This window comes from Amphiprion ocellaris, chromosome 2 (assembly GCF_022539595.1).
Source record: "Amphiprion ocellaris isolate individual 3 ecotype Okinawa chromosome 2, ASM2253959v1, whole genome shotgun sequence".
Classification (NCBI taxonomy): Eukaryota; Metazoa; Chordata; class Actinopteri; family Pomacentridae; genus Amphiprion; species Amphiprion ocellaris.
The window spans coordinates 22,423,612-22,448,008 of record NC_072767.1 but is presented as its reverse complement, the minus strand read 5'-3'; the positions used below and the strand labels follow the sequence as shown (position 1 = coordinate 22,448,008).

At 42.1% G+C, this 24,397-nt stretch overlaps 1 protein-coding gene across 8 annotated transcripts; it reads left to right on the top strand.

The window, feature by feature from the left end:
* The first annotated feature begins 1,322 nt into the window (after positions 1-1,322).
* crb1 (crumbs cell polarity complex component 1) lies at positions 1,323-24,156 on the top strand. Of its 8 annotated transcripts, none has more exons than XR_008603493.1 (14): positions 1,323-1,528; positions 5,718-5,954; positions 6,883-7,078; positions 7,210-7,349; positions 7,716-7,898; positions 9,744-10,703; positions 11,967-12,517; positions 13,360-13,525; positions 14,313-15,267; positions 16,338-16,382; positions 17,383-17,508; positions 18,251-18,377; positions 22,115-22,437; positions 22,534-22,674. XR_008603493.1 is itself a non-coding variant. In XM_055015867.1 (14 exons), exons 1-13 carry the CDS (start codon positions 1,447-1,449, stop codon positions 22,352-22,354), a joined length of 4,008 nt encoding a protein of 1,335 aa, XP_054871842.1. In that variant the 5' UTR covers positions 1,323-1,446; the 3' UTR covers positions 22,355-22,380; positions 22,534-22,648. The 8 variants fall into 8 exon arrangements, 4 of the variants coding, with proteins under 4 accessions (XP_054871842.1, XP_035803904.2, XP_023125673.2 ...); XM_055015867.1 differs by having other exon boundaries at positions 22,115-22,380; positions 22,534-22,648; XR_008603495.1 differs by having other exon boundaries at positions 1,324-1,528; positions 17,386-17,508.
* Positions 24,157-24,397: the final 241 nt, after the last annotated feature.

Genomic DNA, 24,397 nt, shown 5'->3' with positions numbered 1-24,397 from the left:
TAGCTCTGTAGTGTCATTTAAGCTTTGATATGCAGATTTAGAATTTCTTTTATAATTCTTTATTTCAGCGGTTCAGTTTCCTTGATCATTTGAAGTCGCAACATAAATTCGACACACATGAGAGGTTCGATGTGAGATTAAATTAATAAAATCATAAATGAGTTGTTTTTATTGTGTATTCCTTAATTATATATGTGTGTGTGTTCAAATTTTTGACTATATCTATCTATCTATCTATCTATCTATCTATCTATCTATCTATCTATCTATCTATCTATCTATCTATCTATCTATCTATCTATCTATCTATCTATCTATATGAAATCAACTTTATTTTGAAATGTAAGCATTGGTCTTATTTTAATTGCAGCTTAAATGTTGCACAACACATACAATATTTTTTGATTATTTCCAATTATAATTAATACACCCACTGCAAATAGTTATTGTGTCTTATTGTTTTATGTTTCACTGTTATGTCTTTTTTTTTCTTACGGACTATGGATGTAAATTAGCATTGTGCTATAATCCGGCATATTTACGCCCATTTCTGAATAAATGGGCGTTCATTAATGTGCACTGTCCCTACCAAATAAAGAAATAAATAAAAAAAAATAAAAAAAAATAAATCACCATTAGCAAGTCTGTAATTACTTTTTCATTAGTATTTATATATTTAAAAATAATGTCACATGACTAGATGCATAGCCTACAGCAGCGGGGACTTTCCAGCTAGCTAGGTAGCTACACACACAAATACACGGTAACACACAAAGTGACTGACGCACACACTGACACAAACACAACACTACATGTTCACGAAATAGTTCTTCACCAGAACTGCTCGGAGACACTAGTGAAGAATTTAAGCTAGCTAGCCAGCTAATGTAGTCTTAGCTTAACATAGTCATCTAGTTAGCTTTTAAGAGAGATGAAAAACACTTTTTACAATTGGTCAGCTCTTATGTTTTTGTATTAGATTATGATGTGAACGATTTCACAGCAATCAAACAATCCTTGATATCTATAGGGAGCTTCTGAAGGTCAGTTCAACTCTCTACCTTTTTTTTTTTGCAATAATAGAATTTATGACACGTTTTCTTTTGTATTTACACTGAGATTGCTGTCCCTCCCATGTGATCCGTCACTCTGTGTGTGTGTGTGTGTGTGTGTGTGTGTGTGTGTGTGTGTGTGTGTGTGTGTGTGTGTGTGTGTGTGTGTGTGTGTGTGTGTGTGTGTGTGTGCGTGTGCTGAACGACACGCTGTGCTCTCTGTGTTTCGTGTGATGGGGTCTTGATGGCGCTCCAGCAGCAACCCAAGTGCGCATCAAGTGGATCTGGAGTTGACAGTAGATGAGCCGCTTGCAGACAGACGCACAGATATCCAGGAGAAGACACATCCGCGTATGACTGGACTTAAGCATAACGAACAGGATGTTTTCCTGTCATGATTATGGATTTAATTCGTTGTCACAATTTTGAGTTACTTGCCTGCACAATTCTCATCTCATCACTGATTGTGGTAGACGGTAAGTGACTGCTCCTTTTAGCCTTTGAGTTCGGTTTTAGTTGTTATTATGTAGTTTATGGGTTTTTGTATAGTGTCATGCTGATGCTATATTATCAGCAGGGATTTTTGCTTTTGCCCAACTTGAAAGCGGACTGAGTTACAAGCACGCAAGAGAAAATGTTGCATCTTATTATTTCTCCGAGCAGGATGCCTTCTTTGAAACACTGTATTAAAACACTTTAATTTTCATTTAATGCAAATATTTCCTTCAAGTAAGTAAAACTGTGCAAATGTGCGTCCATTTTCCGTTTGTTTAATTGAGTTCAGCTCGAATTCTAACCAGTTCATGCTTGGAATTTTAATTACAAGACTGCGAGGTGACCTCATTGCCTATAGTAATCATTTTCTAAGGCCTGAAAACTAAAGATGAATAAAAAGATCTAACAATGGGGGGCAATATAGTCACCCATGAGGGGGGTGGGAGGACTGGGGAGGGTTGGCTGTGTGTGGACAAGTGATTGGACAAAAGGGGGGATGAACTATATGTGTCTGTGCCTCACCAAAACACCCATGTCTTCTTATCACCACTGAAACAAACAGACAGACGTATACAGCAGCAGCATGCATCAGTCCAGCAGAGATGTCAGGTGGCCTGCATGTGCCATTTGAAGGCCTCCAGATAGGTCCAAACAAAGACCCCGAGATGTCATTTGCATATGAAAAAGCCTTACATGCTGTGGGAGGGGATGTGTGGTTGGCTGGAGCTGCGTCTCAAATAAGCAGCAGTCCTGGTTCTGAGTCCTCTGAACTCTGCCTTGGGGAAAGACCAGTGGATAAACAGACACTGCCTGTTGTGATTTCCTCTATTATGTTAATTTAACCCTCCTGTTGTTTTCATTTACAGGCACCAAAAAATATTGTTTCCTTGTCTGAAAAAAATCCAAAAGTTCAGCAAAAAAAAATCCCCAAATTTCAGAAAATTTGCAAAATCTTTAGGAAGAAAATTCCAATAATTCCTTAAAAGTTTACCTTAAAAGTTTTATATAAAAAAAAAACAACAAAAAAAACCCAAATTTGGCAAGAAAATTCTTGTAAATGTTTTTTTAAAAATTATTAAAATCTTCCAAAAAAATTCCAAAAATATCTAGTGATTACATATATATATCTATATATATATAAACTTCTAATATTTTCTTTAAGAATAGTCACAAAAAAATCAACCAAAATCCAGCGAATTTCGCTGGATTTTGGTTGATTTTTTGTGAATGTTCTTAAGAAATATTTTTTTTTAGCATTTCTTTTTTCCACCAAAAAATGTTCAAAAATTTCCCAAAAATGTTGCAAATGTGGACATCAGAAATTTCACTATGAAAATAGATTTTTTTTTCTCCACATTTTCAAACTTTAAAACGAGTCAATTTGACCCGCAGGACAACACAAGGGTTAAAGTAGTAAATATGCCAGTCTGCCCAACATGTGAGCTATAAATCTCTGGAAAATGTGAATCTAATCTGGTCAAGGTTTAAAAGTTGATCCTGGTTGTAATGTGAGCTAATACAGGCATATGGTCAGCATGGCCACTGATAGCGTTGATCTCCATCATAACCCCCGGCCTTACGGTCCATACCTCAGCCACACTGAGTCCAAGTCTAGACATCTATAAGCTGCTCCTGGAGAACCCTGCTGGCTGTCTGTGAAATTGATTGACCTCCACCAATGACAGAAGACCCGTGTTTGAGTTGTTGGAAGATGGAGCACAAAGTGTAATTGTGCTCTTCTGAGTCATTATAGTCTCTCAGCCTGATTGGGCTCTTGAAAGATGATTACTGTGTATCGTGATTACTGGAACATCTTTGTTCATTTCAGCAGGGCTGCATTTTTGGCCTCCAGCCTCGTAGTGATTTTGAATCTCTCCGGTTACCACAATTCAAGACACACTTCCACACTTTCAAGTATCCATCTAATATTTATATGTTCCTCAGAAGGCTTTTAGAAATGCGGTGCAGTCTGATTGTCATCTAATAGAAGCGACACTTGTTCAGCTGATTTGAAGCCTCCTTTTGGTGGCATCTCGCCTTTTTTGCCTCCCTTATGCACATTCCTCGGATTATGAGAATCATTGCCTCTGAGCTGGTTCCATTTGTTCCGGCTGTAGTATGCCAATTTTGAGATGCCTCACCAGTAGCTATTCATCTTTTATGTTTTCGAGCATATGCAAAAGCTGCAGGGAGCAAGTCTCACAGCAGTCATGATATATGATTGTAGTCAGCAAGAGTGAAGAAAAACACAATGCTTCATTGTGAGGCTCTCAAGAAGTTTAGTTTTGCAGGTCACAGGGAAACTGTTGTTTGAGCTTCCTGGGCCAAAGCATGGGGGCAACCTGATGTAAAATTTACATGTAATAGTGTCACACTGTGCAGATTTTTTCTAAGTAGAAGGGACTTAAGGGGATTATTAAGAGCTTTATGAACTTAGGGACATTTTCTTAAATTATCTTAACATTTGTTGATTTAATTAACTGTCTGTTTTCACAGCTAATAAAACAGACAGAAAATGCCATCATACAACCATGCATTCCCTTGCTGACGATACTGACAATCAAAAAATTAATTTGGCTGAAAAGAAAAATGACAGACATACTATAGCAATCTCATGTTTGTTATACTCTATTAACAAAATGTTAACCATACCGTGATCTTTACAGCTGGTAGCAGTGCTTTTGTAGCATCATGTATGCATTAACTGCATGAAGAAGTTTTACTATTTATGTTTTTTTTGTACTGAAACCAAAATGCAAAAAGGGAATAACCAGTTCCAGCTTCTCAAACATCACTATTTGCTCGACTTCTATGATATCAAACTGGATATGTTTTTATGCTGGACATCCCAGCTGCATGAGTTAAATCAAGAACGTCTTATTTTGTCCAAACTGTAGCCTAAACTGAAGAAAAACTGCAAATTGTCACAGTGCATTATCCCTATAGGGATTAGCAACATCAGCTCGTTATTGATCTACATATTAACAACACAATTGTGTTTTACATGAGAGGTTTGCTGCATCTCTTATAGTTTGACTATGCTTATGTATTTAGAATACTCACTCCCCTTAATCAAGTCATACACATAGTAACTAATATGTTTTATGCTTTCCTGTTGTGTGATCATAGAAGTGGTGGCTGTATGTGACTGCTGCTGTTGGTCAGGAAAGAATTTTACTCTCAAAGAGGTTCAAGAACAATAAAATTTGTATTTGTGCTAATATGAAAGATTTGATGTGTTAATGCATCATATGGCGAGAAAACAGTCACTGAAATGCTATTTAATTTTTTTTATAATGTTTGATGAAAACTTTTGTTCATGATAAAATTCAGACTAAAATTACAAAAAACACTGGATTTACATTAAAACCCTGGGTAAAATATGACTGAACTGGTTTAACAAGAATAATTAGCTGCTATGTTAGTCTTTGGTGTGAAAACAAAGTTCAACCCACATGTTTAAATCATACAGAGTATTGAAACTGTTGTCTTTCATCATTAGTGGAAAGAATCCAGTGCTGATCTTCTCATTCCTACTTAAACCACTGAAATGAGATGTAAACTCAGAGCTCTGGCAATGTGCTGTTTAATGTCTCGCTCATTAAAACACTCCACAACGTGTAGAGGAATAAATGCCTCATATCTTCGGTTGGATGCTGTCACCATGGAAATAGATTGGATGCTAAAGCCAAACACTGGGCTGGTTACCATGGCAGCTAACTACGACGCCTTGAGAGACCCTTAAAGTCCTTGTGGCAACAACTGCTCGCCAGTGTTTTAATCAAAGAGAAATGAGCATCATGCCAGACATGAAATCAAGTCAGTCGATAGTTTGTATTGTTTCCTTCATGTCACATAGCTTCTTGAGGAGTTTGAAATGCTATTGAAACAACTTCTTTGCATGTAATACTCAGTACACGGGTTGTTTTATGTGTCATTTTATAGCAACATTAATATAGTCAGATGCTGTGAAGTAGATTTTAATCATATGTCGCCAGAGCATTTTAGTAATAGTAATGTATACTCTATTATTAAGCTAAACTGTGACGAATAAGAGATTTATTTTTTCAGGAGCAATGAAAATACATTTTTTTTGTATCTATGCAGCTTTCTGCCTTGAGTCTATGATGCCATCTGATGATAATATTTCCAAACATGATCTGTTCATAGGTGCATCCCCTGACAAGCTGCCTCCAACTGTGGACCAGTGCTCACCAAACCCTTGCCAGAACCGGGCGTTATGTCGACTCCGGGGGGACGGCTACTCTTGCTTCTGTGTGCCGGGTTTCCAGGGGGCTCACTGTCAGATTGATGTGAATGAGTGTGCTTCAGAGCCCTGCAGCAACGGAGCCACCTGTGTGGACAGAGTGGGCAGATTCTCCTGTCTGTGTTCTCCTGGATTCACCGGTGAGTGTGTCTCCCAAAGGCATCTTTAAAGAGAAAGCACAGCATCTCAGTCCTTTGTGATAAGATGTTTACGGGATTTGGAGGTTTAGACATTTTAAATTATTGTAGAAATCTAAATGTGTTAGAGTGTTTCCATAGTTTCAGATGGTTTCTACAAGTTGATTCCAGGTGTTTTTAATTTTTGGACAAATGAATAATCAAAGAAATTCTTTTTCTTCTTTTTATTTATGGCATCATAACTTAGTTACACTCCACAGAAGCCATTTTTAATTGTCTCTACTTCAGGCCATATTGTGCTCTTTCAATAGAGGCTTTATATTTCAAAACTGAAGAATGAACCTACATGGAGCAAAACGTGCTGAATTGTTAAATGGCCTTTCATTTCATACCTGCTTTTTCCTTTTGTATATCAGTCAGCCACAGTAAGAGAATAATATGCTTACTGAAAGGTCCCAAAAGGATTAACTTTAAAAATGTGTCTGAATATTGTTTTAAATCTCTCTAAATCTGCTTCATTATTGACTTGAACTGGTTTTGCCCTTATTGATGAATTAATTGGCTGAAAACGTCATGACAGATTTATGACTGCAACAAAACTGATAGTCTACGAGGGATTCAGATGTTTAATTGTTCACACTGATAATTTTGCTGCATTTAAGTACCAAAAAAGTTGATTTTGCAAGTTGAACTTTATATTGGTATTGTCCTCCTGCTAATTTGCAAAAAGGTAGACTTATTTACAATAGTTGTGGGGGACTGAAGTATACTCTGAAGCATTTTTTAAAGTTTGATAGCAGAGAGAAGCCTTGCTGTGAGATAAAAGCGCAATCCACACATGATCACAGACAATCCACATAAAAGCTTTGTTCACTTTCACCCCACCTGGCTCGCCTGCCCTTTGACATCTGTAGCGCTTTGATGTTCACAGGGGTCACTTGTGAGGTCCAGATTGATGAGTGTCAATCGCAGCCTTGTCTCAATGGCGGTAGTTGCCATGACTACGCTGGAGGCTACAGTTGCACCTGCCTATCCGGTTTCCAAGGACACCGGTGCGAAATCAACATTGACGAGTGCCAAGAGCAGCCATGCCAGAATGGGGGTCTTTGTATAGACGGGGTGAATGAGTGAGTAGCCCAACCCTGGTCTTTGAAAATAAATAGCTCCTACATATGAACACAGACTGAAGGGAATGCTGTAAATAGTCCTATTAATGTGATTCATACATCGTAAGTGTCTTGCTGTGTGATCGTGTCAGATACAGCTGCGACTGCTCTCACTCAGCTTTCACCGGCCGACACTGTGAGACGCCGCTGCCACCGTGCCTCTCTGAACCCTGCTTTAACAGTGCCATCTGTAAGGACGACCACGGTAACTACACCTGTGAGTGCTGGCCTGGTGAGTGAAGCTCTGCTGCTTCTCAGTTATCAGGGAAAATAGTTTATTCGTGACCTGTGAGTTTGAATAAACTTTGAGGTTTCGGTTTTATTAAGAGAAATTTTAATAGAAAAACAATGCAATACAAGAATGAGCAAACATAGAAGTTGTGGATGAATCAAGTTATAGCTACATGAAGCCACCTATAAATTTGTTTACTGGTTTATATGTGGCATGTAAACCTCTCCGTGAACAGCAGACATTTATGATAAATTATGAGGAAGAATCTGTCCAGGACCATGTTAGTAAATCCATATCGGAAGTCATCTGTACTGTTGATTTTGCACGTTATTCCTGTCTGAAACTCTGACTTCCTCCTCTTTCCAGGGTTTGAGGGGCGTCACTGTGAGGTCGACATCAGTGAGTGTAGCAGCAGTCCTTGCCTGCGTGGAGGCCGCTGCATCGAGAGGTCGTGGCAGGCTTTGTACGGCAGCGAGCCTCTGCTGCCTGAACACTATGACCAGCGACAGGCTGCAGGCTACATCTGCAGCTGCCCTCCAGGAACGACAGGTAGCTAGTTCTGATTAATCACATCACATTGTGTGTTAGACAGGTCTCCAGTGATAGTTTATTAGTGCAAGACAGAATCTGCTCCATTCCACCGGACAGGGACTTGTTCATACTGACACATCCACAGAAATCACCACAGTTGTGTTGTGTCTGTAAATGTTCTCTAGATAGAAAATGCAGCCAGTTCTAACTTTTTTTTAAGTAAGTTTATCCAGATCACAAGTCACCACATCCCTAGCGGTATGTTGTCATGCAGATAGCTTGAGTAGTACTTAACACTATCACACTCAATGTAGGCAACTCAAAACACTGGTCCCAAACACAAGCACCCATCACAACTGTAAGTTTTAACTTCAACAACTATATATTAGAATTTGTTCAAGTCAGCAAAAAACATGAAAGGCTATTGTGGGAATCTGATGAGGAAAATGATCAGTAAAAGCCAACTCTTGGCCAAAAACTGACAGTGCTGGCTGTGGACTCTGTTTTTGACTTTGGGATGTTGATGATGCAACCCTTTAAAAGCAGTATCTGTCAGGACTGGGATGCCCCCCAGTGGCAGTATCAAAAAGAGACTCTGAGACCTCAGCCAGTTTTCACTGCAGTGTTTCAGTTTTGGAACAAAATAAACATAGCCTTTATAATTTGACTCTTATTGTAATGCTGCGTTCATCTTATTGCTGCTGAGGTTGCGTAACGATTGAGTGGGACAACTACCCTGTCGACAACAAATCAATAAAATTTGTATTTAGGTCAAGGATGTTTGTTCAACAGGTAATATTATTGAAAATCTAATTAAATTACTACCATTTGCATAGATGGAGTAAATTATTAGTGCCTCCGTATCCGGAGAAACACTTTCTAGGGGGGATGTTGCATCAAGTTCTAGTTTTCTGTTGCAAAACCTGAAAATTCTGCTTACACAACACTTGATCCTGCAGGGAAGGTAAGACTGTGAGCTGTTGCCTGCTGAAAGTTGTGTTCTAAAAATTGACTCTCTGCCAGTGGCAGTGGCACTGATTCAGTAAGGTGGCCAAATAGCATTAGCTTAATCCCCAGGATCTGGCTTTACTGGTCTCCTGACTGGAGCTATTCAGCCCTTCGTGGTTCAGAGAAGTAGACAAGGAGCAAACCTCCAGCAGGATGGCCTGTAACCACACCAGCTGATATGGAGCACTTAGACAAGTTTGGGGCAACTGTGGGGGAAAACCTGACGGCATGATGTGGAAACCTGCACCATGGATTTGGGGGATTTTGTTGCTTGGAACAGGTAACATCAGAGCTTGTTGTATAAATAGATTGTGGATAGCTGTTACATAATAGGTATTGAATTCATCTTTCCTTCCTACCAATTGCAAAAGCAACAATACGTTGTTGGATTATTTTTCTATATAGGAGAGATTTCTGGAGACAAACAGAAACAAACAGACAAACAAGGCTGCTGGTAATAGCTGGACTAGTCCAACATGTCTACTGGTAATTACTGATACAAGTAAAACACCGGCATGGAAAACTAGGTTTAATACCTGACATTTTTAGGTCAGGTGAAGCTAACTTTACTACATATGGATCAGAAGAATGGGTTCGTTATTTCTGAGGTACCAAAGATGGAGAAAAAACAGGAACACAAAAAGACAGAAAACAACAACAAAAAACATAAGGTAAACTAAAAAAAAAATGTTGTGCTTATAAGAAAAGCAAAAAGACAAAAGGCACAGAAAATGATCTTTTTAGTGAGCAGAATAATCCAAAACACTGGACATTACTGACATCTTGAGTTGTTTATTAACACTAGTAGCACACTTCAGGATTTGCGTGATTTTTTTTCTATTCTTCTGCTGACAGGTTCCCTCTGCCAGGAGGTGATAAACCACTGTGAGTCCAGTCCCTGCCAGAATGGGGGCAGATGTGAGAGCTACGTTGGAGGCTACATTTGTCACTGCCTCAAACAGAGTACTGATGGCATCCTTTATGGAGGCGTAAACTGTGATGTGAAGTTAGTGGGTTGTGAGGGCCACGAATGTCAGAACCAAGGCTCCTGCTCTCCGTTCCTGCTGGATGGGACTCACGGATACACCTGTTCCTGCTCACCTGGCTACACTGGACCTCTCTGTAAGACCACCACCACCTTTTCCTTTGAACGCAGAGGGTACCTGCTGCTGCAGAGTCCCCTGGTGGATGCCAACTGCAACATCACCCTGAGCTTTAAGACTGTCCTGCCCAGAGCGCTGTTGTTCCAGAGGAACACCAGGGGACTGCTGCTGAGCCTGGAGCTGGACGGAGGGCAGCTACGTCTCACGCTGAGGAGAGTGGCCTCTGCAGGCGCTGAAGCAGAAATCCTCAGCCAGGTTCTGGAGATTTCACAGAATGTCACAGATGGAGAGTGGCATTCTGTAGAGGCTGTGCTTGGAAACTGGCTGCTCAGCCTTAAACTGCTGGATGATGCTGGGAGCTGTGCAGGCCAGTCATGCCACAAAGTGGCTCCAGTTCAAAGCACCCTGGCCGGGTTCGTGTCGTCTCCTCAGAGCACTTTTATTGGAGGAATACCTCAGGACTCAAAAGGCCGCAGTGAGCACTCTGCCCTTCCTGCATTCATTGGATGCATGCGAGATGTGTTTGTAGACTGGCAGCTCATCGTCCCTGAGGAATGGCTGAGCGACTCTGCTATTAATGTGTCCCCCGGCTGCAGCCACAGGGACCGCTGCCTGGATGTGCCGTGCCAAAACAGAGGACAGTGTGTAAACCTGTGGCAGAGCTACCAGTGCCGGTGCCCAAGGCCTTATGAGGGGCAGGACTGTGAGGAGGGTATGTTTACAACTGCAACACGAGTGACTAGATAGGAATTGAAAGGCCAAACAGCAGCAGCACACTATAAAATCTGGAGTAGCTTTTGCTTTGTTCCTAAATCTACTGTACAAACAAAACACGTGAGGACATTTTTATGATCCAAACACCAAAAACAGATGACACTCGAGAATCTTCAGGCTTTAAGCTTATCCATTTAATTAAGATTCAAGGAAGGTCCGATTCACCAAGTTTCTCAAGTAAGTAATTAAATAACATCCTCAGTTGCTGATGTGCAACAGAAGATAACGGTGTGGGCCAATCAAAAGACACGGTAAAGGACAGAGGCAGAGATCCTCTTATCTGGCGCCCTGGATTAAGGATGAAAGGGATTCTATTTTTGAAATAGTAACAACATGCTAGGAAATATCGCACAGTTCAGCCAAGTGTTGAGTACTGTCACGAGGACATTAGAAGCTGAGTTATAAATACATTTTAGCTGCTGATTTAACTAAACTTCCCCCAGAAAATATTGAATAGGTCAGTTTTTCCACCGTGGATATCTATAGCCTTTTGAGTCTATCAAAGAAGATTACTGGTGTCTGATGGGATATTTCCACGCACATTTACACACATGAGCACAACTACAAACACCTACACACTTGAAATATCCGCACACATACACATAGGAGCTTTTATAAGACTTTATATAACTTGTCCGACACTCTATGCCCTTTGTGTGTCTTGCCTGTTTAATGAGGTGACCGGCCCACAGTGGAAAGTGCTGACAGTGGACACAGAACATAGATCTCATGAGGGCTGGTGGCTGCTGAAATTTCCTCTTCTTTTCTTTAGGGATCTCATCATAAACTGCTTAAATGTCTTTTTCTCCAGTTAGGTAAAAATTTTGCAGAAACCAAAATCTATCATAAATGCTCTTTGAGTGGACAATATTTTGGTTCTGCGGTCAGCAGGAAAAAACCCTCATTTTACACTCAAAAGATAAAGATAAAAATGTAACAAATTTGAGATTGATAGGAGATTTGTGAGACGCTGATATTAGGTTACAGGCACCCTAACTCATTTTTTCTTTTTGGTTAAGACCATTTTTGTCCCCATTACTTTTGTGTTCATTTCAAAGGATATCAAATCAATTGTGATGATCTCACACCGTTTGAAGCACAGTAATCTCATAATGCAGGTTGGCCAAGCTGAAAAGTTTTAAAAATAGATTATTCATGCCATTATTTTGTTATTTCATCTTAATCACCCCGTTTTTTGCAGAACATGTGACGGCTCGCTTTGGGAACGAAGACTCTCACAGTTATGCAGCGTTTACTATCACCGAGGATCTGGGTCACAACCTCTCCATCTCCCTGTTCCTGCGTACACGGAGGCACAGTGGACTCCTCCTGGCGTTTTCCAACAGCAGCAGCCAGTATCTGCACATGTGGCTGGAAGACGGCAGGGTCACAGTTCAGCTCAATAACTATGAGAGCGTGAAGTCTGAGAGCACGATCGATGATGCAGAAGTCCACTTTGTGAACCTGGAGGTGGCGGAGGGTCGTATGGCGCTCCATGTGGCAGCTGAGAAACAGGGTGATGTGGAGGTTAGGACGGTCGACGTCCGAGCAGGGGATACTGTGCATGTGGGAGGCCTGCTGGAGAAGAGGTCGACTGCAGTGTTCGGGGGATATTTTAAAGGCTGCATCCAGGACCTGAGGATCAGTGACAGGAGGCTGCAGTTCTTTGGGTTGGACACCTCAGTGAGATCTTATCCTCTTGAGCTTATGGAGAATGTGACCGCTGGCTGCTCTGGAGACAACGCCTGCAGTGTGAGTGGGACAGACACAGTGTTTTTGTAACTGCTGGTAGATTAGTATGTGCAGACATAAGCAAGATTTAAGCACAACTTAATTTTGAATCTTGAGCCCTCCTGTTGTCCTCATTTACAGGCACCAAAAAGTATTGTTTCCTTGTCTGAAAAAAATCCAAAAATTCAGCAAAATAAATCCCTAAATTTCAGAAAATGTGCAAAATCTTCAGGAAGAGAATTCCAATAATACCTTAAAATTTTTTATTTAAAAAAAAAAAAAAAAAAATCCCCCAAATGTGGCGAGAAAATTCTTGTAAATATTTTCAGAAAATGAGAAAAAAATCTTCCAAAAAAATCCTAAAAATATGTAAAGTGATTACATATATATCAGTAAAACTTCTAATATTTTCTTTAAGAACATTCATAAAAAAATCAACCAAAATCCAGCAAATTTCGCTAGATTTTGGTTGACTTTTGTGAATGTTCTCAAGAAACATTTTTGACATTTCTTTTTTTTCCACCAAAAAATGTTTAAAAACTTCCCAAAAATGTTGAAAATGTGGACATCAGAAGTTTCACTGTGAAAATATATATTTTTTTCCACATTATCAAACTTTAAAAGGAGTCAATTTGACCAACACAAGGGTTAAATGAGACCTTCTATTTGTCTTGGAAAGTGCTCTCATACTATACAGTCACAGCAGACTTTCAGTGAGTCACAAAGAAAATAATCAGGATTCACAATGCACATATAGTAAATATCCCAACAAATTATGAGAACAAGCACGTAGTGAATTAACATTGTTTCATCAAAATGCATAAAATGGATCAATAAAGAAACTCCCTTTATGAATTTCTCAGAGGAATCCGTGTCTAAATGGGGGAATGTGCTACTCCACGTGGGACGACTTCACCTGCACCTGCCCCCCCAACACATCGGGGCGCCGCTGTGAGGAGGTCAGATGGTGTGAACTGTCACCTTGCCCCACAGACGCAGAGTGCAGGATGCTGAACCAGGGGTATGAATGTAAGTGACCTCCAAGATCTCAGCAGTTAGAAGAAGAGTTGTTTTTAGGTCACTTGAAATGACTCCACATGATGTCACAAACCTTCCTAAAGTTTAGGCTGCAAGTCGCGCTTTGACCTGAATAATAATGGTGCAGCATTAGAATATTCATGCAATGCCTTTATGTAAACAGTTTATTTTTCTATAGCTGAGCCCAAGTCTTTAGGGCTAAAATTTGTTGCCTTCTTAGTATTTCTTACTTAACATAAAAGCCCTTAAATCCCAACGTTGTGCTGTTTATCTGTCGCTTACAGTAAAATGTAGGTTACCTAATCTTTGACCTTGTTTGTGGAATTAGTCATTATTGTCGTATTTGGCCACTATGTAACCAAGTGACACAACACTCTTTATTATTTACCGGTCTCAATCTGCTCACATGGTATTCTGCATGTGCTCCGTAAAGACGGATTGGTCTGAAGCCAGCTTATTCTTTTTTTTGCTGGGATTAGCGATGATTGGTCATGTCATCCGTCTGCTCTATAAGCCACCCCATATTCATGATGAGCTCATTGAGAAACATCCACCTGCTTCTTAAGGGTCTTTCCACTAAATGGATTTTAGTGTTATCAAACGGGTAAACGTGATGTGGTAACACTGCCTGTTACCTTTGAGAATACAACCTGCTCATTGTTGTGTTCTCATGCCAGCCGAAAGTCAAAAATGAGAACTGACAAAACAAGTTTTTTCATAGTGAGACAAAAAATTTTGTAAAGAAATACAAAGCAGAAATGTTCTCCTGATCTCCTAGGTTACTCCAATGCAACCTTCCTGGATGACAGCACTGTGTTGTCCTACCAGGGAAACGGCTACATATCCCGCAACCTAACGAACCTCTCCCTGAGCCTGCGCACACGGAAGCGTAATGCAGCCATTCTACATGCAGAAAAGAGTTCAGCTTTCATCACAGTCTCCATCCAGGATGGCTTCCTCTTCATGGAGCTTCAGAGTACCTCGGAAGGTGGCGGCAAGGTGGAGGAGAAACAGGAGGGACAGGAGGAAGGAGTGTCTCCAGTCAGTCTGAGCAGCAGGAGGAGTGTCAGCGATGGAGAGTGGCACAGTGTCCACTTGTTCATGGCAGCACCCTGGGCACAAACCTCTCGGTGGAGTCTGGTGCTGGATGAAAACATAGAGGAAGCCAGTACTTCCAAGAGCGAAGGAGGCAACCTGAACTTCCTCAGACAGGGAGTGGACATCTTCTTAGGGGGTCTGGCTCCTGAAGCCGGCTGGTCCCTGGCTGGTTGTCTGAGCACCGTGGAGCTGGGTGGCATCGCCCTGTCTTACCTCAGCTCCTCTGATGTCAACCTCCCACGGCTGCAGGAGGAGCAGTTCACCCAGACATCGCTGAGTCCGGCTCTCCTCGGCTGCAGCGGGGCCCCGGTGTGTGAACCCAACCCCTGCCTGAACGGAGGGGAGTGCCAGGACCTGTTCAACACCTACAACTGCAGCTGCACCGAGGGCTGGGCCGGGAGGCGCTGCGACTTCTTCCTGGACACCTGCGCTTCCAATCCCTGCGTTCATGGCAACTGCAGCATCAACGGGCTGACCTATGAGTGCATCTGTGAGTTTGGATACACCGGCGTGGACTGCGAGGAAGACTTGGATGTGTGCGAAAACCACCTGTGCGCTCACGGAGGCACCTGTCTGCATGGGCCGGACAGGTACGCCTGCCTCTGCCCCGAGAACTACACCGGACCCCTCTGCAAGTAAGCTTAGCTGTTTGCTGGGTAAACATCCATCCATCCATCCATCCATTATCTATACACCGCTTAATCCTCACTAGGGTCGCGGGGGGGTGGAGTCTATCCCAGCTGACTCGGGCGAAGGCAGGGGACACCCTAGACAGGTCGCCAGTCTGTCGCAGGGCTACATATATAGACAAACAAGCACTCTCACATTCACACCTACGGGCAATTTAGAATAATCAATTAACCTCAGCATATTTTTGGACTGTGGGAGGAAGCCGGAGTACCCGGAGAGAACCCACGCATGCACAGGGAGAACATGCAAACTCCATGCAGAAAGATCCCGGGAAAGCCGGGACGCGAACCAGGGATCTTCTCGCTGCAAGGCGAAAGTGCTAACCACTATACCACTGTGCAGCCCTGCTGGGTAAACAGTTGTGTAGAATATAAGTCCTATTTTGGTGAGTGCAAAAGGCTTGTGGAGAATGTAGATGAGCAGAGAGGAAACAATCCCATTAATACTTCACGCTCCAAAGATAACTTTCTTTTCCTGTGAACGGCGCTGAAAGCTTAGTTAGTAAACACGAAATGCACAAATAAATGCTCCAAAATTGCACAGACAAGGGACCGCGCCACTACACAAACAAAATCCTTCACTGTAAATGTCTCCACATTTCTGCCTCTGTTCAGCATTTCAACCACGCCTGCAGTGAGCGTCTCAGAAGCTGCATTTCTATTCTAGTGTCAGCCAGAAAAGGCCTCAGTCTGCTGTGGTGTCTCACTACACAAGGCTCTCTGGTTCAGCGCCAGTTTCTTTCCCCTGTCATCTACCGTTTGCCTCGGAGAACCAGCAGGGGAACGCCTCCAAGCATTTATCCTGTAAACACACAGCCTCTTGCATTTTGCCTCTTTTGCACATAGAAAACCTTTGCAAGTATCTCTCGCTAAGCAAGCCACCAGTCAAGCGATCTCCCTTTACTGGGAACATCTAGGCTGTAAAGTTTTCATCAAAATGACTTCCTTTTGTTTGTCTCTCTTGTTTGTGCCTCTTTCTTCCTGCTTTCACCACCTTTCTTTCTGTTCCCCTGCAGTGAACGCGTTGAAGAAATTCCATGGTACATTGTTGTCAAAAATGTGTGAGTTTTCTGTTTTTATTTCTCATGTGTTCCCAGGTGTTTGTTTCCTGTTAGATATTTGTCTCTCAAATGTCATGTGCGATGCCTCTTGTTTTGTTTTTTTCTTGTTCATACCGAGTGCAACAAAACACCAAGCAAAGCAAATATTAACTCTCCCTCTGACACCGTTCGTTTTAAAATGAGCCAACCACTTTTTCAAATGAGTGACGGCTGTAGCTCAAAATGACTCGTGTTATCCAAATGAAAGCTTTGCCAACTAAAATTACGCATTTTCCAAAATGAATCTTGTCAGCATTGAGGGAAGACAGACAGAGCTGCAGCGCTTCAGGCAAATAGAAGGTCAAGAGAAGTGGTTGGTTTTTTTCATTCCTGTACATGTGATTTGACATCCTGCTGGTGAAGAGATGCCAGAGGTCTTTAATCTTATTATCCTGGTCGCCTCCTAAGCCTCTTTGTCTCCCCTGTGGGGAACAGCAGGAGGCTGAACAATACATCTCCTGCTTGGCTGATTCTTCAGCTTCCGGTTGACATAAAGCTGCTAAAAACTGCTGCACATTACCTGCTAAACAACTCAGTGCCTCCTATAAGCAAGCGAGTTTATTTATAGAGCACGTTATCGTACACGGAGCTTATTCCAAGTGCTCTGCAGGCATGTACAAGATAAAATACAAAATGCAGCAGAGTACAATTAAATCATTTGTGCACACAGATTTTATAGAAGAGTGATGACTATAGTAAGTGAATAAAAATGCAGAATACTGTTACTGGCAGTTTAGAACAGATTTTTTTATATATAAAACCGACTAATGAAACCCATGGAGAAAACAACTGTCTTTAGCTTACTTTTAAAAAGGCTACATTTGGGGCTAATCCACGGGGAGCCGGTAGGGCTTTAATGTCAACTCTAAATTTAACTGGAAGCTGGTGTAATAATTTACAAGTAAGTAAAGCACAAATAACCTTTTGTATCTATCCTCATATATGTCTAAATGTTTTCTAGCAGAAGGCCCAAGTTACCTGTTTCGGTGTGCGGCGATGACACTAGAAACTACACCTGCTTCAACGGAGGCAACTGCACTAACCGGGAACTGTCCTGTGACTGTCCACCAGGCTTCATCGGCCACCGGTACGAGCGATGGAAAACACAGACATATATTATCAGATGAGTAGAACAGATATGGATTAGAGCGGGTTAGTTTAGTTAAGCATCAGCTGCTTCATCATCACTGGCTTATTTAGTGGCAGGCTGACTTGCAACTTCCAATCATGACGCATAACATTTATGATATCCTGTCATTTCTCAGTATTACTCTGGTGCACACTTTCTTTGCCTCACCAGCGAAATCTTTATGTACTATTTTTTTATTCTTTACTGATATAAGATGTTAAAATCCCTCTCTGGTCTGGTCATGCTGTTGCTTCCTCTAGAATGCACAGATCTACATAATCTCTGTCTCTCTCTCTCTCCACTCACAGCAGCTTGAGCACACCGGCTCACCTACTGTTCTGCTCAAACACTGTAAATATACTCTACGCTACACAAGGTCAAGACGTAGTATTGAAGTAATTTTGCTATACAGAAAGGGCAGCTGATTTTGAAGAAGAATAATGTTAGAGAAAAGCCAATCCTGCAGGTAGACAGGATTGGTTTGTTATATATAAAACCCTGCCAGTCTGAATCTTTTGAGATGGTCATCGGTGCGTTGTTGTTTCAAGGTGGAAACGCTCAGCAATGACTGCTTATTTTGCCCATGATGTGTCTTCTAGCATATAAAAAACAGCATATAGAGATGTTAACAAGGTAAAAAACAAAACAAAACACACAATACATCTGCTGACTTTGTGCCTCTGTGTTTGTGTGTCTGCAGATGTGAGCAGGAGGTGGATGAGTGTAAGTCCAACCCCTGTCTGAACGGAGGCTACTGCCGCAACCTCATCGACAAGTTCAGCTGTGTGTGTGAAATGAGCTTCGCTGGAGACTTGTGCCAGACGGACGTAAGCGACATTTACTTTTACGTGGCTGTGCTGCTGTGGCAGAACCTCTTCCAGCTGCTCTCCTACCTCATCCTCAGGCTGGACGATGAGCCGGAGGTGGAATGGGGACAAAACGACTGAGTCTGTGTGCGAATGCTGTGTTTGAGCAAGTGGGTGCCGAGTGCAGTTTGTGAGTTTGCCGGTGCATTTGTATGCTTGAATGATTGGTCGTAAAAGATGAGAATGGGCAGCACTTTTCCATACAAAGCTCAGAGGACTCCTGTTCAAGTTGGTGACACCTGATCAGGTGTTTCTGACCAGCACACTACAGACATTAGGGATTTCTTTAGTTTGACGTCAAGTTAAAGGGACCACAGAACTGTTTTGTGCCTTAAAATTATACTTTGGTAATCAGCAGCACCTTATTTAACCTAGTTATTTATATTATCAACTTTAAGTGAATAATTTACTCATAGTAGCTGTAGATCATAGAGGCAATAACCTTTTGTAAAACCAGTCCAGACTATAACAGTGAATGGCTGCAGCTACAGTGAAAAGAGTTGTGTTCTGTTGGGTATTCTTGTGATTATTTAAATATTTATCTGATAAATTGTGATAAAAAGGGAAAAATGTCCATCAAGTAACCCTTTCAACAAGCTTGTTATGTCCATGCAGTAGTCCTAAATCTTAATGAGAGAATCATTTGAATCATTTAATTTTTTTTTTGAGTTGAATAACTGATTCATCAAATAGGCATTTCAGCACAAAACTGTACAGAATTACTATTTTATAAAGGGAAGGATGGTCTACATTCAATGAAGCACTTTTAGGTGAGGTGAGGAACATTATGGAATGTGAGTTATTTATAATGTTTCCCACTGAAGACATCCTGTCAGTCTTGTCTGAACTGGATTTTGGGAGCTCCACACGGATGAATTTGTGAACTATGAAAAGCAGTGTTGTAGTTACAAAAACACCTAGAGGGGCTAGAAGACGACAAGATGTCTCGCTTTGTTCTTGATGTGCATTCAGAGCACCGCGGTAACTGACTGACTGACTGACTGCTGTGTGTTGTTTTGTACCAAAGAGGAAGTTTTTCTTCCTCTAAACCTTCCCTCTCTGAGCCAAAGATATTTTAAGCCTAAATTCTCCGCGGCTCCCCTTGAATGGCACCTACCAACACTTACCATGCTGTTGTGGTCAACGTTTCATGAATCATTGCACTCGTGTGTCTCTCATGGTAGACTTGTGTGTGTTATTGTTTGTCTTTCATTCTTATTGTGCTGACATCATGCTGAATAATCCATGTATGACTGTAACTTCTCGTCCGTCTTTGTTCCCTCCATTGTATTCGTCCTGTCTCTGTCTGTCTCTGTTGTTGTCAAATAAAAGAAAAATCTTTCTTATCAGCCTTGATTTGTTGTCTGTCCTCTTTTCTCTTCCATAACCAAACATGTTTTACTCCCATTTCCACCATCGTGCAAACTGCTGTCGAAGGTTCAAATCATTTCATTGATTTTCTAACTGCGGATCAGTGTGTGTGTGTGTGTGTGTGTGTGTGTGTGTGTGTGAAGTCAGGTGGCCACCGTGACACCGAACGTAGGCACTTAATCTCTTTTTAACAAGATGTAGAGTGAGTATCACCTAGAATAGCCCAAGTTCATAGACACTTAGTCACACACACACACACGCACGCACGCACGCACGCACGCACGCACGCACACACACACACAGTGAAGCCACATTGCTGCAGTATTTGTACATCTCTGTCCATGCACTTGATCTGAGGCTATTCCTCACTGTGCAGGAGGTTTGAACATCATCCTATGCATGAAGCAGAGTGAACGGCATGTTCACTGTTACTGCAGCAAAACCCTTCCTGATGTGCTTTTAGATGAAGAAAAATGCTGAACCGTGAACTAAACCTCAGCTGACGATAGCATAATATGAGGCTCCAGTAGTTGTCTGTTGTAGGTGTCCTTCAGTATTTTCCTGCTGAGCTACAGCTGAGTGGTGAAGACACATAATTTTCTTCTTAAGAGACTAACTAAAGATAATTACCTGAGGTCTCTGATTCAGAGGTAAAGACTTGTATTAGCTGCAGATTAACTTTAGACAACATTTTTGCAGAAGCAGAACTAATTCTGTCCTGGCTCACTCATATTTAATACCTAGTAATAACCAAAGAAATGATTAAAATAAGAAAAAACACTCAGAAATCGTGTATTGGTGTAATCTCACACACTTCTGAGCACGTTGTGAATATGCATTGGCACTAGTCCCTAATACACCTGCCTCCTGTCTTCCATCTTGTGTTTTGCAAGTCCATGTGCAGATATGTGTGTGTGTGAGCGTGAGTGTGTGTGTGTGTGTGTGTGTGCGTGTGTATGTGTGTGTGTGTGTGTGTGTGCGTGCTTTGCAGGCACAGGTAGCCCTAATGGTGAGGAAAGAGGGGGAGGAAATGGGAGGCAGTTTTTCAGTGTCGGCACTGATGTGGCCATCCTTTGAGAGCCGGGAGAAGCAGGGAGGAAGAAATGTGCTTTGCCAGCAAAAAAGCGGCATCTGGTGCTGAAGTGCAGTTTCAGCAGAGAGCTGGTGGCATTCACAGAAGTTTGGTCTGCTTCACAGAAACGTATGAGGGCAGCTTATCTGGCAGCCTCACACACACACACACACACACACACACACACACACACACACACACACACACACTGAGCAGGCTGATAGTGCTGACAGCAGGGAAGCATTGCTGCCTGTGTCTCTGTGTGTGGAGCTGCTCAGCCGAGGCTTCAGGGTGGCCTTGCTGTGTACCTCAGAGACTGGTTAGGTAGACATCTCTGTGTCTGTGTGTGGCAGTCAGTGACTGATGGCGGGTCCTGGCTGCAGGCTGCTCCCGCTCGCTTGTGTCACACTCGCTCTGACAGCCAACTGTGCTGCACTGACAGGTAAGCACTTTCCAGGAGTCAACAAAGAACCTGTAGCGAGGGAAAGAAGCTCTAATGTCTGCAGCGTCAAGCATGAGCGCATAAGTTATTTTTTGCCTCAGGACACGGATGGTTGTATTTTTATTAGAATTATGTTTCCATGTTGATTGCTGGGTGTAAAGTTTGCTGACTTCTGAGATGATTTTTCCTTGCCTTGTGTAACCTGACAAGTTCAGTGAGAAGCTTTAGCTCTGAAGTCGCTGTCAGCAGGGATTTTAAGTGTTATGGAGCGAGACTTACAGCTGTTGTGCTGTTGTAACCTTGCAGCAGCCACTCAGAGACTCACAACTATCACACCAACCACAGCCACTGATGTAAGTGCACCTGCTGTTCTGTGTTCTGCTGCTGCTTAATGACTGTTAACAATCACTCACCTGCTGCACTTGAAAGCTTTAAATCATCTCCATTCGCTCGGGTTTGATTGGTGACATCAGACATCTGCAGGTTTGTGTGCAGGATACTGTAGTGTTGTTTCTAGTTGGTGTGTGTGTGTGTGTGTGTTCGGTGAAGATCAGAGGGCCACAAGGCTGTAAGTTAAATATGAAATGTGTCATTTAAGCGCCTGGATACAAATCAGACGCTGCATGTAAAGCAGCTTTTATTTCTGCTTTAAAAGAGTTGTGTGTGTTTGCATGAGCTATTTTGGGTGTTTGGGAGTTTGTTTTTGGAGGTGTTTGTTGTGTATGTGCTGATGGGATCATCAGGCAGCATCTTGCCTCTGCGTGTGTGTGTGTGTGTGTGTGTGTGTGTGTGTGTGTGTGTGATCCTTCACAGACGGAGCGTGCTCCATACAGCTCGCGGGTGGCTGCCGTGCTGGCACCGTGTCTGGTTGGCTTGGCGATAGTGGTGATGCTGGGGCTGGCGCTCGCTGCAGCCAAACTGCGAGAGAGGCGGCAGACGGAGGGAGGTTTCAGTCCGCAGCAGCTCGAGGCTCCTGGTGGTCGCAACCCACCTGCTGAGCTGGGAAACACATCCATCAGCACTTTGGCAGCACGCGTGGAGCGCCTGGTGTAGTGTAAAGAAGTCGGGAGAAGAAAAAAGTGTGTGTGCGAGTGTGAGAAAAAATAAAGTGTTCGCGAGAGACAGAAATAAACAATGTAAGCCATGTGTGAGAATTCTTGGAACCAGAACATTTGTTCTACATTTCCAGGAAACGCTTCTCTCTGACTCTGCCTCTCTCTGATTCCCTCCAGATGACCTCTGACGGTCTGACCTCTGACCTCTTACTGTCCATCAGTCTGGTGTCTGTCATCATGCTGCTGGTTCTCATCCTGACCTCCGTCGGCCTCGTGGTGGCGCTGAATCGACGTGCCACCCACGGCACCTACAGCCCCAGCCGGCAGGAGAAGGAGGGGTCGCGGGTGGAGATGTGGAGCATCACGCAGCCGCCGCCTATGGAGAGACTGATATGAGATGCAGGAGGTGACTGTTTCATGCAGGATAATAATCTGGTCCTGGTAGTAATAAAAGTAACAACACCATTAAACAAACCTCATGTACAACTGGCTCAGTTTGGAGATGTGGAACCTGCTTGGCAGCATTAGAAATGACTGCTGCTTTTCTTCATTTGCATACGCACGACTGAAGACTGCAGGAGATCGTGTGACACCGTTTTTGTGTGACTGTGAAGCCGAGAGCTTCATCCATCTTCCTGTGATGCTTTGCACCTGGTTTCACAGTGCACAAGTACATCCATCTTAACGGAAAGAGTTCAGAATGTATCGAGTCTGTCACATCTGTGGGTCTGATCCATATTTTTAGGACTGATGGAGCAGCGAGTGCTGAAAGGAAAAACTGATCTGGATTTAGGGCCCACAAACACATGGTCTCAAAGCCTCATTTGTGAAGCTGAACCAGACAGGATGGTCCTCGTTTAAAGGATAAATCTGGTATTATTCTGTATTTTTCTTATTGTGAGCAAACCCTGTGAAATAATCAAAACCAGCAGTGTGTCTCAGTCATCCTCTGACTCCTGGTGAAGATGAATCATTTGAGTTACAAATATATACATTAACTTCTGAAAAACACTCAATAATTTCCCAAATGTGAGAGGCTTTTATTTAGCCAGAATTGCACATAAGTGCTCTAGTGCTATAAAATAAAGTAATAAGTCCAGATTCACTGTTGCGTAGAAAGATGTCAGCTTTTCATAGCATGGAGCTCTTTGGAAATGAGAACAAAAAAAGCCATATCAGCCTTCGCCTACAGAGAATGCCTGTTTTGTTTTTTATCTTTTAATGCGATTTGTTAACAATAAAAAATACATATATAAATAGAATATCACAATACTTGAGATTTAAATTCCTGAAATTCCATCCATGTGTATTTATTAAAGAAAAGCCCCTAATCTGATTCTTTGTTCTGTATATTAAATGTCAATACGCAGTGTGTTGCTGCCTGTATTGATTTATTTTCACTTCCAGTGAACATTCCCTCTGGATGTTTCACACTGCAGCTCCTTACTGACAGAATCCTGTCCTTTCACAGCCAGGTTTCAGGATTAGAGGCACTAGACAAGAATAGTTTCTTAGAAGCTGACCTGTATATTGATCAAAACAAACACTGTCTAGACTACAATGTCATTTTATGTGTATATACTGTCATGATTATTTCAAATTGTGAATTTTAGGTTTTTTTTATTTTGATTGCTGGTAACTGTATATAGAGAAAGTGCTGCTGGTTAATTAAACTGAATTTATTTGTTTTAATTTATTCTATGTCCATAAAGTGTTTTATTATTAGGAACAGTGTGATGCTGCTGTAAGACAGGGCTTGCTTTTTAAATTTAATTAATAAACCTGATATTACTACAACAAGCACACAGTCACTGATTTAATAAAGCAGCACCCTACACACAATCAGTGCTCTTCTACTGGAATACTACCTGGCCCAGGTTTTCTGCCCGTTTCTTAGCCTGTGGTGAATTGATGAAACACAAAATAATTAGAAAAAGCACAGACCGTATTTAAAAGATAAATGCGGCCACTTTGACGTCACCCATCGGTTTGCGGAATAACAATTTAAAGCCACAAGTTTGGTGTTGCCGTCATTTTGGTC

What these genes read in the sequence shown, in the direction of transcription:
- crb1 (XM_055015867.1), top strand. Translation starts at nt 1,447, where the DNA reads ATGATTATGGATTTAATTCGTTGTCACAATTTTGAGTTACTTGCCTGC. An exon ending in GGGGCAGGACTGTGAGGAGG is followed by an intron (nt 10,704 to 11,966) that starts GTATGTTTACAA and finishes CGTTTTTTGCAG; the next exon opens with AACATGTGACGGCTCGCTTT. An exon ending in TACATTGTTGTCAAAAATGT is followed by an intron (nt 16,383 to 17,382) that starts GTGAGTTTTCTG and finishes AATGTTTTCTAG; the next exon opens with CAGAAGGCCCAAGTTACCTG.